The sequence below is a fragment of the Oncorhynchus kisutch genome, linkage group LG25, assembly GCF_002021735.2.
Source record: "Oncorhynchus kisutch isolate 150728-3 linkage group LG25, Okis_V2, whole genome shotgun sequence".
NCBI classification, from domain to species: Eukaryota; Metazoa; Chordata; class Actinopteri; order Salmoniformes; family Salmonidae; genus Oncorhynchus; species Oncorhynchus kisutch.
Window position 1 is genome coordinate 29,760,971 of NC_034198.2, and position 17,500 is coordinate 29,778,470.

At 42.5% G+C, this 17,500-nt stretch overlaps 1 protein-coding gene across 29 annotated transcripts in view; it reads right to left on the bottom strand.

Annotated features, from left to right (window-relative positions):
* The window catches only part of LOC109878858 (neurexin-1a), a 586,328-nt gene that overhangs the window by 333,604 nt on the left and 235,224 nt on the right, over nt 1-17,500 (bottom strand). For all 29 annotated transcript variants that reach the window (XM_031805049.1, XM_031805050.1, XM_031805056.1 and 26 more), the window contains 2 exons: nt 11,742-11,872; nt 11,318-11,570 (listed from right to left, as the gene is read on the bottom strand). In XM_031805049.1, the coding sequence (XP_031660909.1) occupies nt 11,318-11,570; nt 11,742-11,872 (384 nt within the window). The remainder of the gene's footprint in view (nt 1-11,317; nt 11,571-11,741; nt 11,873-17,500) is intronic.

Genomic DNA, 17,500 nt, shown 5'->3' on the forward strand with positions numbered 1-17,500 from the left:
CTCCCCTCAGCAGCCTCCTGTGTCACACACACACAAACACAGGCTCCAGTCTACAATCTGGAGGCATCAAAACAGCTGGCAGTGTGCCAGGGTGGCTCCTCCGTTCTGTCTGTCTGCACCACGGCTCCTACTCTCTAGCTAGACAGCTCTAACCGCCGACGCCAGTCACACACATGGCATAATACCAAAGATGATGAGGGGGAGAGCGGCAGGGAGAGACGGAGAAAAGGTGTGAAGAGAGGGCAACAGAAAGAGAAGAAAGGGCCATATGAAGAGAGAAAAAGCTGAGGTGAAACACCAGACCAAATATATTTATAACTAACCCAAGATAGATCATCTGTGTCATTTTCAATGGAAGCAAAATAAGCATAGTGGGCAGAACAAGCAAGCAGGTGGACAGAGCCAAGCAGCGAGCTAGCGAGATTCTATTTGCGCGTCCTAGCACGTATTTGCATATTTCCGCTAGGGAACAACTTCTCTGTGAAGTGTGCTCGTGCAATACATAAATTCACCCTTACACTCCTTCTAAACAACACAATATTTAGAAACTTTGGCAAATGGTCAACAAAATTTGTAACAGATTAAGTTTGGGGGCAGAAAACTGTATTGAGATGGGCTTTTCTTCAATGAGAAAATCAGCAGAATGTCGGCCCAGTTCCATCTCGCTCCATCTTCTCCCACTGCCGGCCACTGGGCTTCCTCTTCTCACCATATTTTGTGGGAAGTGGAAATGCCAACCGGATGCTTCAGATTTATACATCCGGTGAAACATCTGGCTCCTTGTTCTATCTGTGACCAGACTGAAGTGTAATCAGGGTTCAACATACACTGTAATGGAAAACTGTAATTTATATGGACACTTTAGGTATTATCAACAGTAAAAAAAAAAGTGTAATTGCAGCATACGTAAATGATGGTGCATTGTGGGAACATTACTGTATTGATACTGTAATTCCACCCCACAGAATACAGTACCGTACCATATCTTTCTCTAGAAGTGCAAGTGATATCTAACACCAAATATCCATTCATATGCTCTAATGTGTAAACCTAGCAGTAAACCTGCTTGCACAAATTGCTTGTAATTACTGTAAAATACTGTGAAATGCAAGCCCCACCCCTCAATGAATTTCATTCATTCATTCATTTAGATTACAGTAGCATTTACTTTTTTACAGTATAATATAGTCCAATGTACAGTATTGTACTTTGTGTCATTAAACGGTATTTGCCGTATATACCGTATTTATATTACAGTAGCTGTACTGTAATATGAAAAACAGAACTGTACTTGACACCGAGCTGCCTGTAAGCTACTGTTACATTCACAGTAACCCCTTCACAGTGTACAGGTTTTCCATTAAGTCAATACAAAAGAGTACATATGAATACATATGAATCCAAGTTGGCTCACCTCTTTATCTTCATAACGTGGAAATAACTTGCACCCCTTATGCCCATATTCTCTCTCCCTCAATTCAATTCAAATTAAGGGCTTTATTGGTATGGGAAACCTATGTTAACATTGCCAAAGCAAAGTGAAGTAGATAATAAACAAAAGTGAAATAAACAATAGAAATTTAACAGTAAACATTATACTCACAGACGTTAAAAAAGAATAAAGACATTTCAAATGTCATATTATGTATATATATACAGTGTTGTAACGATGTGCAAATGATTAAAAAAGAGAAAATTAATTAACATAAATATGGGGTTGTATTTACAATGGTGTTTGTTCTTCACTGGTTGCCCTTTTCTTGTGGCAACAGGTCACAAATCTTGCTGCTGTGATGGCACACTGTGGTATTTCACCAGGTAGGTATGGGAGTATATCCAAATTGGGTTCGTTTTTTAATTATTTGTGGATCTGTGTAATCTGAGGGAAATATGTGTCTCTAATATGGTCATACATTTGGCAGGAGGTTAGGAAGTGCAGCTCAGTTTCCACCTCATTTTGTGGAGAATGTGCACATAGCCTGTCTTTTCTTGAGAGCCATGTCTGTCTACGGCGGTCTTTCTCAATAGCAAGGCTATGCTCACTGAGTCTGTACATAGTCAAAGCTTTCCTTTAGTTTGGGTCAGTCACAGTGCTCAGGTATTCTGCCGCTGTGTACTCTCTGTTTAGGGTCAGTCACAGTGGTCAGGTATTCTGCCGCTGTGTACTCTCTGTTTAGGGTCAGTCACAGTGGTCAAGTATTCTGCCACTGTGTACTCTCTGTTTAAGGTCAGTCACAGTGGTCAGGTATTCTGCCACTGTGTACTCTCTGTTTAGGGTCAGTCACAGTGGTCAGGTATTCTGCCGCTGTGTACTCTCTGTTTAGGGTCAGTCACAGTGGTCAGGTATTCTGCCACTATGTACTCTCTGTTTAGGGTCAGTCACAGTGGTCAGGTATTCTGCCGCTGTGTACTCTCTGTTTAGGGTCAGTCACAGTGGTCAGGTATTCTGCCGCTGTGTACTCTCTGTTTAGGGTCAGTCACAGTGGTCAGGTATTTATTCTGCCACTGTGTACTCTCTGTTTAGGGCCAAATAGCATTCTAGTTTGCTCATTTTTTTGTGTGAATTTTTCCAATGTGTCAAGAAATAATATTTTAGTTTTCTCATGATTTGGTTGGGTCTAATTGTGTTGCTGTCCTGGGCTCATCTCCTTCTCTCTCCCTGCCTCCCTCCATTCCTCATTCCCAGTACTACCATTGACTAACCTCTCTCTACCTCTCTTTCGCTCTCTCTCTCTCCCTCCCTCACATCCTACTGTGTGCCCTCCTTCTCTGTCAGCTCATTAGCAGGGATGGGAAACATTAGACCCGTAGAGTGAGAGGCAAGGAGAGGAAATCATCAGACTGGGTACGTTCACAGCTCTCTCCTCTATGCTGTCTCCTCCCCCCTCTCTCTTCTCTCACTCCCTCCCCCTCACTCACTATCTCTGGTTCTCTCTCTCTCTCACTCTCTCTTTTTGTTCTCCTATAACCACCACTGTCGCCAAAAAAGCTCCTGAATTATGTATTTCTTACTATTTTTTATATTTCCTAATACTCCTACTGTCATTCACACTACCTTATTCACTGAAACTGAGAGAGAGAGAGTGAATGTCCTCTGCCTCTGAAGCCCACAGAGAACAGTGTGTGCATACCGTGTTACAGCTATGCCTGTTCCAACATGGATGTATAGACCTGTGCAATTTGGTGACTATTTAGTAAAACAATGTCGTAATAGTGGTGAACTATGCTGAAACATGTACAGGCGGTGTAGGGCCTTACAGAATACAATTACAATACATACACATTCATGATGGTGCTATTTTTTTTACGATTCCATCTGCGTTTATTGCCCATTTGGTGGGTTTTCTTGTGAAATAATCCTAAACTGTTCAGCTATTTATGCAGTAGGGATGAGCAATTGCAGAATTGAGTGAAAAGAAGTGAAGTTGAACATCTGTTATTTGTCGTTACATAACAAAAATGTTGCTGTGTTTCAGATTAAACACCTGTATGTGTTTGAGGTGAAGGCAACAAATGGACAGAGTAAAATCACAAACTAAACTAAGTGACTAGAGGTCGACCAATTAATCGGAATGGCCGATTAATTAGGGCCGATTTCAAGTTTTCATAACAATCGGTATTCGGTATTTTTTTTTTACACCTTTATTTATCTAGGCAAGTCAGTTAAGAACACATTCTTACTTTCAATGACGGCCTAGGAACAGTGGGTTAACTGCCTTGTTCAGGGGCAGAACTATAGATTTTTACCTTGTCAGCTCAGGGATTCATTTTTGCAACCTTCCGGTTACTAGTCCAACTCTCTAACCACCTGCCTTACATTGCACTCCACAAGGAGACTGCATGGCAGGCTGACTACCTGTTACGCGAGGGCAGCAAGAAGCCAACGTAAGTTGCTAGCTAGCATTAAACTTATCTTATAAAAACAATCAATCTTAACATAATCACTAGTTAACTACACATGGTTGATGATATTACTAGTTTATCTAGCGTGTCCTGCTTTGCATATAATCGATGCGGTGCCTGTTAATTTCTCAGTGAATCACAGCCTACTTCTCCAAACGGGTGATGATTTAACAAGCGCATTCGCGAAAAAAGCACTGTCGTTGCACCAATGTACCTAACCATAAACATCAATGCCTTTCTTTAAAATCAATACACAAGTATATATTTTTTAAACCTGCATATTTAGTTAATATTGCCTGCTAACATGAATTTCTTATAACTAGGAAAAGTGTGTAATTTCTCTTGTGTTCTGTGCAAGCAGTCAGGGTATATGCAGCAGTTTGGGCCGCCTGGCTCATTGCGAACTGTGTGAAGTCAATTTATTCCTACTGATGTAAAGTGTCTCTGTAAACAGACGGTCAAATTGGCTCCAGTGATCTGAGGAGGATGTTGATTGTCACAGCTTGTAGCTAATCAGCCTACAGCCAATCAGAGGGGTCAGGAGGTCAACGCTGGGCCGAAACAGGAAACACAGACAGATGCATGCACGCGCGGACACACACACACACACACACACACACACACACACACACTTACACACACAGCCTCTGAGCAGTCAGAATGCTGACTGGCCAAAACCAGGACAGTCACAGTGAGCGACCGACCATGCTGAACTCTGCTGCTTACGCTTGACCACTTTAGCGTGCAGTACAGTAGGCACTAATAGGTTACATCACAGCAACCTGAATCCATACTACCCAATTAATCTACAAATACAAATGACAAATGGGACCTGTACAGTACAGTAGGCACTAATAGGTTACATCACAGCAACCTGAATCCATACTACCCAATTCATCTACAAATACAAATGACAAATGGGACCTGTACAGTACATTAGGCACTAATAGGTTACATCACAGCAACCTGAATCCATACTACCCAATTCATCTACAAATACAAATGACAAATGGGACCTGTACAGTACAGTAGGCACTAATAGATTACATCACAGCAACAAATGGGACCTGTACAGTACAGTAGGCAGTAATAGGTTACATCACAGCAACAAATGGGACCTGTACAGTACAGTAGGCACTAATAGGTTACATCACAGCAACAAATGGGACCTGTACAGTACAGTAGGCACTAATAGGTTACATCACAGCAACAAATGGGACCAGTACAGTACAGTAGGCACTAATAGGTTACATCACAGCAACAAATGGGACCTGTACAGTACAGTAGGCACTAATAGGTTACATCGCAGCAACAAATGGGACCAGTACAGTACAGTAGGCACTAATAGGTTACATCACAGCAACAAATGGGACCTGTACAGTACAGTAGGCACTAATAGGTTACATCACAGCAACAAATGGGACCAGTACAGTACAGTAGGCACTAATAGGTTACATCACAGCAACAAATGGGACCTGTACAGTACAGTAGGCACTAATAGGTTACATCGCAGCAACAAATGGGACCAGTACAGTACAGTAGGCACTAATAGGTTACATCACAGCAACAAATGGGACCTGTACAGTACAGTAGGCACTAATAGGTTACATCACAGCAACAAATGGGACCTGTACAGTACAGTAGGCACTAATAGGTTACATCACAGCAACAAATGGGACCTGTACAGTACAGTATGCACTAATAGGTTACATCACAGCAACAAAAGGGACTTGTACAGTACAGTAGGCACTAATAGGTTACATCACAGCAACCTGAATCCATACTACCCAATTCAACTACAAATAAAAATGGGACCTGTACAGTACAGTAGGCACTAATAGGTTACATCACAGCAACAAATGGGACCAGTACAGTACAGTAGGCACTAATAGGTTACATCACAGCAACAAATGGGACCAGTACAGTAGCTCATAACACAGAAACTTACTTCCACAAATATAAACAAAATCTACAAATATCTCACTTCTTCTTACATCTACAAATATAACAGGAAAAGTGTGACTGACTCCAACAAACTGGCTCCCAAAGAGAAAATGACAATTGAACAGCATTCCAAATCCCAGACTTTAAGTAGTGAAGGAGATTGGATGTTTCTTTTATGCTGTAGACAACTGGAGAATTAAAATGATTCATGATGCATCACGGAAGATAGAGGGAAAGCATTATATGGGCTGTGTTTCGGGAGGCAGATAGCAAGGCAACACAATTATAATAAACAGAAACGGTATGTGTATGTGTGTGTGTGTGTGTGTGTGTGTGTGTGTGTGTGTGTGTGTGTGTGTGTGTGTGTGTGTGTGTGTGTGTGTGTGTGTGTGTGTGTGTGTGTGTGTGTGTGTGTGTGTGTGTGTGTGTGTATCTGTGTGTGTGTGTGTATGTGTGTGTGTATGTGTGTGTGTGTGTGTGTGTGTATCTGTGTGTGTGTGTCATAAACAGCAGCATTTGTCGATAAGGCATCCAGGCCAGTTTGGCATTACAGCAACGCCTCCCCGTAAAAACAAGACGCAGCCGAGTGGGACTAGAGACAGCAGTATCTAATTACATGGTGACAGAATGAAACATACACACGCGTTCAGTCACGCATGCTTACAAACGCTCGCACTTCACAAATGCATACAATATTTTGTAGACTAAATACATATTGGGTTCCAATGAAAAAGCAAGGTTATGATTTTTCCTTGAACAATGTCTAAATCGGTTGAAATGCCAAGTGATTGGAAATGAATTGCCAATATGAAATATGGTTGGAAATGAATTGCCAATATGAAATATGGTTGGAAATGAATTGCCAATATGAAATATGGTTGGAAATAAATTGCCAATATGAAATATGGTTGGAAATGAATTGCCAATATGAAATAAGGTTGGAAATGAATTGCCAATATGAAATATGGTTGGAAATGAATTGCCAATATGAAATATGGTTGGAAATGAATTGCCAATATGAAATATGGTTGGAAATGAATTGCCAATATGAAATATGGTTGGAAATGAATTGCCAATATGAAATATGGTTGGAAATGAATCTTCATTTATATGACACAGAACACCAACACACAGTGCACTACATATCTTTATGCTAATTACATATACAGTACCAGTCAAACGTTTGGATACACCTACTCATTCAAGGGTTTTTCTTTATTTGTACTATTTTCTACATTGTAGAATATTTATGAAGATATCAAAACGATGAAATAACACACATGGAATCATGTAGTAACCAAATTAACTTATATCTTAGATTCCTCAAAGTAGACACCCTTTGCCTTGATTACAGCTTTGCACACTCTTGGCATTTTCTCAACCAGCTTCACCTTAAATGCTTTTCCAACAGTCTTGAAGGAGTTCCTATATATGAAGAGACCTAACCATCTCAATTGGGTTGAGGTCGGGTGATTGTGGAGGCTAGGTCATCTGATGCAGCACTCCATCGCTCTCCTTCTTGGTCAAATAGCCCTTGCACAGCCTGGAGGTGTGTTGGGTCATTGTCCTGTTGAAAACAAATGATAGTCCCACTAAGCGCAAACCAGATGAGATGGCATATCACTGCAGAATGCTGTGGTAGCCATGCTGGTTAGGTGTGCATTGAATTCTAAATAAATCACTAACAGTGTCATCAGAAAAGCACCCCCACACCATCACACCTCCTCCTCCATGCTTCACAGTGGGAACCACACATGCAGAGATCATCCGTTCTCCTACACTGCGTCTCACAAAGACACGGCAGTTGGAACCAGAAATCTCAAATTTGGACTCATCAGACCAAAGGACAGATTTCCACAGGTCTAATGTCCATTGCTCAGGTTTCTTGGCCCAAGCAAGTCTCTTCTTATTATTGGTGTCTTTGCAGCAATTTGACAATGAACGCCTGATTCATGCAGTCTACTCTGAACAGTTGATGTTGAGATATGTCTGTTATTGAACTGTGTGAAGCATTTATTTGGGCAGCAATTTCTGAGGCTGGTAACTCTAATGAACTTGTCTTCTGCAGCAGAGGTAACTCTGGGTCTTCCATTCCTGTGGTGGTCCTCATGAGAGCCAGTTTCATCATAGTGCTTGATGGTTTTTGCAACTGCACTTCCGGATTGACTGATCTTCATGGCTTAAAGTAATGATGGACTGTCATTTCTCTTTGCTTATTTGAGCTGTTCTTGACATAATATGGACCAAATAGAGCTATCTTCTGTATACCACCCCTACCTCACAACACAACTGATTGGCTCAAAAGTATTAAGAAGGAAATACATTCCACAAATTAAATTTTAACAATCACACCTGTTAATTGAAATGCATTCCAGGTGACTACCTCATGAAGCTGGTTGAGAGAATGCCAAGAGTGTGTAAAGCTGTCATCAAGGCAAAGGGTGGCTACTTTGAAGAATCTCAAATATAAATTATATTTTGATTTGTTTAACACTTTTTTGGTTACTACATGATTCCATATGTGTTATTTCATAATTTTGATGTCTTCACTATTATTCAACAATGCAGAAAATAGTAAAATAAAGAAAAACCTTTGAATGAGTAGGTGTGTCCAAACCTTTGACTGGTACTATATGTCTTATTCACAGCAAAGGGGCATCCTTGGAGACTCTCAAACTCTCATTTTCTCTCTCTCCCTCTACCTACTAATAGTTCCCCTCCTTTCTACACCTCAGATAGGTGGGAGGAAGAGGAGGGAGAGAGATGATATTCCACTATGAGTCCGGTCATGAGTGAGTGGTTTAATGAGCCAAATTGTTAGCAGGGGAAGACAGCCATTTTACAGTGCAGTTTAGGAGGCCTATACTTTCACTCACAGGAGGCTGCTAGGGGAGGACGGCTCATAATAATGTCTGGAATGGAATAAATGGAATACTATTAACCACATGGATACCACGTGTTTGGTGAGTCTCATAGCATTCCACTGATTCTGTTCCAACCATTACTATGAGCCCGTCCTCCCCAATTAAGATGCCACCAACCTCCTTTGCCATCACTGTAGCTATGCCCCTCATTCCCTCATTCTCTCTCTCTCTCTGTCTATCACACTATGTCTCTCACTCTCTGGCTCTCGTTCTCTCTCTCTCTCTCTATCACACTATGTCTCTCACTCTCTCTCTCTCTCTCGTTCTCTCTCTCTCTCTCTCTCTCCCTCTCTCTCTCTCTGTCTATCACACTATGTCTCTCACTCTCTGGCTCTCGTTCTCTCTCTCTCTCTCTCTCTCTCTCTCTCTCTCTCTCTATCACACTATGTCTCTCACTCTCTGGCTCTCGTTCTCTCTCTTTCCTCCACCTCTTTTTCTTTCTTTCTTTCTTTCTTTCTTTCTTTCTTTCTTTCTTTCTTTCTTTCTTTCTTTCTTTCTTTCTTTCTTTCTTTCTTTCTTTCTTTCTTTCTGTGATGATGTGAACATATCCTCTCTTAAGCCTGATTGTGCTAAATGTGTATTTACCATTTCATTGTAACAAGTTAATTGCCTTTCATTGAATGTGTGTCAGCAACATTTGAATATCAGCACAGGTTGGCTATTTGCTAATTGTAGGCTCCTCCAAACTAATCGACCTAGTGAGCTACATGTGTTTAATGTTGGTGGGCGAGTGCCAGAGGCAGATAGAGATAAGCACGGACAGACCAGTGAAGATGTTTATTTTATTCTTGGTCTTAGTCTTTTAACGCTGCTGTGTTTTGTATTCATCTATTTATTGAAAATAAATCTTATCTGAAACATATTTTTGAAGAAACGATTCCTGAAAACCTTTTCATGTGAAGGGCATCAGTCAGCTTCTCTATCTCTCTCACTCTTCATCCTCATCCCCAACATATATATTTAGGATTCACATTCTGTTGTTTGCTTTCTTGGAGTTGGTAACTTATGCCCTGCTATTAAATAGTCCAACTGACAGGATCCTCCTTCAGTACCATGCAGCCCAGAGTGTCCACTATACACACACAGGCACACACACACACAGAAGCAGGGAGGTGGTGTCTCCTCTCTCTCCTATGACAAAGCATCCCAAATCTGCAGCGTGTGTAATGAACTGCTTAAAGCCCTTCTCTTTTAATGCAGCCTTTGATGTCAATTATATTCACATTTCATTCTGATGCCCTCCTCCCCTCAATTCTCCTTTCTCCACCACCTCTAAATCCCACACCTGCTTCTTTTTTCCTCCACAGGACAGTGCACAGCGGGGTAAAGTAAGGCTAGTGAGAGAAGGGATCTACGTTCATAACCTGAATGTAAACTGACGTCCTGAGGGAAGTGTACACACACCCACCAAACAACTTGGAGTCCAGCAGAATATAGAAATAAACACGGCCAGCAAACTAGCCAGCGCTACGATACAGAGACCTTTCAACAAACTAGTCAGCACTACGCTACAGAGACCTTTCAACAAACTAGTCAGCGCTACGATACAGAGACCTTTCAACAAACTAGTCAGCGCTACGATACAGAGACCTTTCAACAAACTAGTCAGCACTACGCTACAGAGACCTTTCAACAAACTAGTCAGCGCTACGATACAGAGACCTTTCAACAAACTAGTCAGCACTACGATACAGAGACCTTTCAACAAACTAGTCAGCGCTACGATACAGAGACCTTTCAACAAACTAGTCAGCGCTACGATACAGAGACCTTTCAACAAACTAGTCAGCACTACGCTACAGAGACCTTTCAACAAACTAGTCAGCACTACGCTACAGAGACCTTTCAACAAACTAGTCAGCACTACGCTACAAAGACCTTTCAACAAACTAGTCAGCACTACGCTACAGAGACCTTTCAACAAACTAGTCAGCGCTACGCTACAGAGACCTTTCAACAAACTAGTCATAGAGATCTTTCAAGAAACTAGTCAGCGCTACGCTACAGAGACCTTTCAACAAACTAGTCAGCGCTATGCTACAGAGACCTTGCAACAAACTAGTCACAGAGATCTTTCAAGAAACTAGTCAGCGCTACGCTACAGAGACCTTGCAACAAACTAGTCACAGAGATCTTTCAACAAACTAGTCAGCACCAGAATACAGAGATCTTTCAACAAACTAGTCAGCACTAGAATACAGAGATCTTTCAACAAACTAGTCAGCACTAGAATACAGAGATCTTTCAACAAACTAGTCAGCACTAGAATACAGAGATCTTTCAACAAACTAGTCAGCACTAGAATACAGAGAACTTTCCACAAACAAGATTTTATTTTTACACAAGCATTGTCAGAACTGTGTAAACAATCTTGATCTTGATCTCAATCCCAACCTCCAGCAACTAACCAATCAACCAATCAATAAAAACACGGAATGTGTCTAACGTCTATCACAGGAGTCACAAAACTCTTTACCAATAGCCATGCAACAAAACCAGAAACAGATGAAATACAGAGCAAAACTGTTTAAAACCTGATGTCTTACCCCTCTCACAGGAGCGTCCCAGGTATCCCGTCCCTGAGCAGTCACAGACGTAACGGTTCCATCCCTCCCGGCAGACACCGTTATTCTGACAGGGGTTTGACAGGCACTGCTTGGGCGGCTCTTTAGAGCAGGATGGTTTGACTCCGGTAGCCTTCTGAACCTCGGCCATGCGGCGGACATCTTTACTCTGGCCATCGATGAACAGGTCACGGATGCAGCCCACGTAGCCATAGTTCAGGAGAGCCGTCCACACCTGAAGAAGTGGATTAAACATTGGTTAATAAAATGACTAACAGAAATGAAAGTGCACAGACTTTTGTGTGATAATGTAACAGAAATGTATTGTTTGATCTTTCAGAAACTCAACCTAAACGGGTATATACCCCCCTTTACAATACTGAAATCCAATCCTATCATAACGTACTTCTGTGGGGAAGACCAGGCCTAGTTTATTCTCTGGTAGTCCTCCCAGGTACAGGTTATCATCCAGGTCCAGGATCTCACTCTCTCCTGGGGCTGTGTAGGCCTGGCGCTGGGTGTTGATGGAGATGGTACCTGGGTGGAGACGGGGAGAGGGTTGGTGTAAGTATTTTGGGAGGATGAAGTGTTGGGGGATGGATTCAATTCAATTTTAATTCAGTTGATTCATTATTATGGACAAGATGGATCCTGAATGTAACACACATCAATCAATAAACAACTGTTAATATACTGTATGTTATTCACGTCAATGGAACAGAATGAAACTCCTACTACAGCTGCAAAAACACCAATAAAAACCAGATTAATTACTAGATGGTTTAATACAGATGGAGCAAGAAGTTTAATTACAGGGTTGGGATATTCTTCTTCTGGAATGAATGTTAAACATACCTGGCTTCAAATACTACTCAAAAGATTTAAAATGCTTTCGCTCTAGCCGGGTTTGCACTTTTTCGACTCTCCTATTAATTCCATTAAGCCAAGGAAACTCAATCAAGCACAGATAAAGTATTTCTTTATAGTATTTGAACCCAGGTCTGTGGTTCATAAAGCAGTTAAGTCATATAGAGGACTGCAAGCCGAGGCCAATTAGTAATCTGGGATCCCATAGAAGTAACTCTCCGTTCTATTCTCCTTGTACTTCCCCCCATTGTAAATCTCCTTTATCTATACAGCAGCGGTCATAAAAGAATAACAGAGGGGGTAAAGAAAAGAGAGAAAAATGGGCGCCCCCTCACACCCTCTATCATTTTCAGAGCCGAACCAAACAACAAACAACAAACCCCATCTTGGCCATCTTTTCAGAGTGATTAACGAACTGAAGCTTCTCTCGCTCCCCTCTCTCTCTCTCTCTCTCTCTCTCTCGCTCTCACCCTCTCTCGCTCTCACCCTCTCTCTCTCGCTCTCACCCTCTCGCTCCTCTCTCTCTCTCTCTCTCTCTCACCCTCTCTCACTCTCACCCTCTCTCGCTCTCACACTCTCTCTCGCTCTCTCTCTCTCCATCTCCCTTTTTCGTTATCCCCTTTCCTTCTCTCTGTTTCTCTCTCCCTCTCTTTCTCTCTCCTGTGTTCCCATCTGTCTCTCTCTCTCCAACACATAAACCTGGCGGAGAGAGTTAGTGAATTTCCCTCTCCTTGATTTATCACTCTCATTCAGCTTTAATTCTGGATGTGGAGCGCGGTAAACAACGGCGGACATGACTGGACTGTAAGGGAGGGAGACGGGGCGGGAGAGTGGGAGGGGTGGGGGTGGAGGGAGGAGGGAGGGTTGGGTGAAAGAGAAAGCGAAAGTAGAGAGAATTGTGATGGGGAGGTAAGGATATTTGTCTTTCTCATAGTAGTAATTCACTTTTTGATTGACAGATGCACGCTGTGGTAGATATCAACCAGCTAAGTTATATGAGTTCAATGCCTTAGGGAAAACCACTGGACCGTTACGTATGTGTGTGTGTGTGTGTGTGTGTGTGTGTGTGTGTGTGTGTGTGTGTGTGCGTAAGAGCATAGTGTTGATTTGTTCCTAATAGCCAGATTGTTTTGCTACTGAAACATGTCCCAAACCACACATGGATTTTCACTGGGGCTGGCTGGAGTTTTGGGGAAACGACACACCGGAATAGGGTCTTATATTTCCTGAACGAACAAAAGGAAATAAGCAGTGACAATCCAAAACAGTCTCTCATAGAGCTTTGGAGCTATCATCCATTTCCCCACTGAGTCACTGAGTCACACCAATGTTAGTCAGCCCCACTGGCTGGGAGAAATATGGCCATTCCTATATTAGCTAGTAAGCTTAGCATCCATTTTATCCCTGATTTGTAATATGCTACAGTATGTCTCTCAGATTTAGCCAAGGTGAGCAAGCTCCAGTCACAGCACCAGCTAAATTACCTAGGTATTACTTAGCATCCATTTTACCAGAGTTGCGACAGACTGGTCCAATTTCTCTTGCCAAGTTAAGCCAGCCTCAGCCCCACTATTACCTAGCATCCATTTTACCTGAGTTGCTAGGTTCTTTGCTACACAGGCTGGTTCTACTGTAGGTCTGCATCCAATGTGAGCCAGCCCCTGTCCCCAAGACCCTAGCAACTATTGCTTAAAAATAACCATCCAAAACAGCCACTCTATTATCTAGCTAGCATCTCTGGTGTGTTCTATATGCTACGCCCTAAGCCCCAGCTAGCTACCCGCTCCATTACCTAGTGTCCATTTGCCAAGGTGACAGCTAAGGAGGCTGGTCTGCACAGTGATTAACCTCCACCCCCTAACACCTTCCAGCTCCTTCCACAGGCTCCCAACCCCAGGCATCTGTTTCCAGAACATCCCCTCTGACCGACCACACACACACACACACACACACACACAAAAGGATGGTGGTCTGCACAGTGATTAACCTATTCCCTCTAACACCTTCCAGCTCCTTCCACATGGTCCCGACCTGGGCATCTGTTCCTAGAACCTCCCCTTTGACCACACACACACACACACACACACACACACACACACCACCCCCTCTCCCTCCCTCTAGCCACAGCTGGTGTGCTGCTACCTGCGACCGAGCTTCCAAGCCTCTGGCACTTGGCAGGGCCACCCGTCATGCAGCCAGACCTCCTCCCTTCATGTTAGGGATAACGAGACCACTAACCACTACATCACACTCATTAACTGGGAAAGGGGAAGTTCATACTCTGGCACTCATGGATAACCCTGTGTGTGTGTGTGTGTGTGTGTGTGTGTGTGTGTGTGTGTGTGTGTGTGTGTGTGTGTGTGTGTGTGTATGTGTGTGTGTGTGTGTGTGTGTGTGTGTGTGTGTGTGTGTGTGTGTGTGTGTGTGTGTGCTTGGTTTTACTAGCCTTGAGGGGTCCTCACCTTTCCTCACAAGGACATTTCGGACAAGACGTGACATTTCACCAGGGGTTAGGTTTAGGGTTAGGGGTTTAGGGTTATGTTTAGGGTTCGGGTTAGGGAAAAAAGGATTTTAAATGGGAATCAATTGTTTGGTCCCCACAAGGATAATAGCAGACACTCTTATCCAAAGCCACTTACAGGAGGATTGGGGTTAAGTGCCTTGCTCAAGGACACAGACAGATTTTTCACCTAGTCAGTTTGGGGATTCAAACCAGTGAGCTTTCGGTTCCAGGCCCAACACTCTTAACTGCTAGGCTGCCCCGCCCCAACTTTCCCTAACCCATCTGGACAAGAGGAATACCTATGTAAGAATGCTGTTGATTTGACAGTGTGGCTTGAGGGAGGTCAATTAACGTGCTCCAAATGGCACCATAGGCCAATAGAGTTCTGGTCAAAAGTAGTTCACTATGTATGGAATATGGTGCCAGGAACGGGACTTAGGCAATATGGAGCCAGTAATGGGATTCTCTACACAGCAGCATGTCTTCATTATCATTATGTTCGTAGTTTTAAGAAATGATATTTGCTACATATCATCTTTCTCTCTGAGACAATATTTCTTCCTCCGCCCTCTAGGTTCCTCTTTTGCCTTATCTGTCATCATCTTCTCCTAAATCATTATTTTTCTCTTTATGCAGCCATTATGTTCTTTATCTATCCTCCTCTTCCTGCTCCGCCTCCTCCTCCCCTCATCGCTCTGCCTTTCACTAAGACGTTTGCCTCCCTCCATCCCTTTTCGCTGTAAATAATTCCCATCAGTAGCTATAGGTACATCTAACAGTGTTATCCTACTCATGTCATCGGCGTGTAGATATTACTACCCACCTAAGGGGACTGTATAGTGGCATGTTGCCTTGTGACTTAAACATAGCTTGACTATGTTTACACACTTACTTACAGAAATGTGACAACAGGAAAGGGAGCACCACTCAGAGAAGACGTCTGAAAGATGCTGACATCTCCCCTCTAATCTTCCACTTACATCCATTTAGTCAGACAAACTCGCAGTACACAGTAGACAACACGGAATTCAGTGGTGTGCCCCCATCAGATGGGCCTCTGTAAGAGTGTTGTATAATACACTATACTGACAGATCTACAGTTAGATATACAGTCACTCCATATGCATTCTAGAGGGCTCATCAGGCTCATCCTACATAACTACTGCTGTACTCAGCTTTCCTCGTCATATACTGTCCATACTGTCTATACACCCCTTGACTTTTTCCACGTGTTGTTGTGTTACAAGGTGGGATTAAATTGATTTAATTGTCACTTTCTTGTCAACGACCTACACAAAATACTCTATTGTCAAAGTGGAAGAAAAATCATAAAGTTTGTCAAAATAAAACACAAATATATCTTGATTACATACTGTAAGTATTCAACCCCCTGAGTCAATACATGTTAGAATATGTTTTGGCAGGGATTACAGTTGTGAGTCTTTCTGGGTAAGTCTCTAAGAGCTTTGCAAACCTGGATTGGACCAAATATGCACAGAAAAATCTTAAATCTCTGTCAGGTCTCATTTGCAGGTCTTGCCATAGATTTTCAAGCCAATTTAAGTTAAACCTGTAACTTGGCCACTGAGGAACCTTCAATGTCATCTTAGTAAGCAATTCCAGTGCATATTTGGCCTTGTGTTTTAGGTTATTGTCCTGCTGAAAGGTAAATTAATCTCCCAGTGTCTGATGGAAAGCAGACTGAACCAGGTTTTCCTCTAGGATTTTGCCTGTGGCTCCAATCCGTTTCTTTTTTATCCTGAAAAACTCCTCAGTCCTTAATGATTACAAGCATACCCATAACATGATGCAGCCACCACTATGCTTGAAAATATGGAGAGTGGTACTCAGTAATGGGCTGCATTGGATTTGCCTCAAGGTTATTGTCCTGCTGAAAGGTGAATTTGTCTCCCAGTGTCTGCTGGAAAGCAAACTGTACCAGGTTTTCCTCTAGGATTTTACAATACTAAGCGGTGATGCAGCCAGTCAAGATGCTCTTAACGGTGCATCTGTAGAACATTTTGAGGATCTCAAGGCCCATGAAAAATCTTTTCAGCCTCCTGAGGGGAAGAGGCATTGTCATGCCCTCTTCACGATGGTGTTGATGTGTGTGGACCATGCCAGTGATGTGGACACCAAGGAACTTGAAGCACTCGACATGTTCCACAACAGCCCCATCGATGCTAGGCCTTCCATTTCCTGTAGTCCACGATCAGCTCCTTTGTCTTGTTGACGTTGAGGGAGAAGTTGTTATCCTAGCACTACACTGCCAGGTCTTTGACATCCTCCTTTTAGGCTGTCTCATTGTATTCAGTGATCAGGCCTACCACCATCATGTTGTCTGCAAACTTAATGATGGTGGTGGAGTCATGCGCTGCCACGCAGTCATGAGTGAACAGGGAGTACAGGAGGGGACTAAGCACGCAGGTGGCATCCCACAAACTGTTAAGTCATGGCATCCCACAGTCTGTTGACAGATGCTACGATACTAGTTATGATACAATTGTCTGTTCACAAGAGATTAAAACATTTCTGATACTTGCTTGAATGGCAAACAGAATTGTATTGGTCGCCTACACATATTTTGCAGATGTTATCATGGGTGTAGTGAAATGCTTATGTTCCTAGCTACAACAGTGAAGTAGTACAAAACAATACAAAACTATACATGCAAATCCCAAAAATGTTTTAAAAAAAAGAAGAAATATAGAAATATTAGAACGGGCAATGTCAGATTCTGGAATAGAAATACAGTGTAAGAAAATGTCAATCATAATTCAGATGCATGTTTGGTC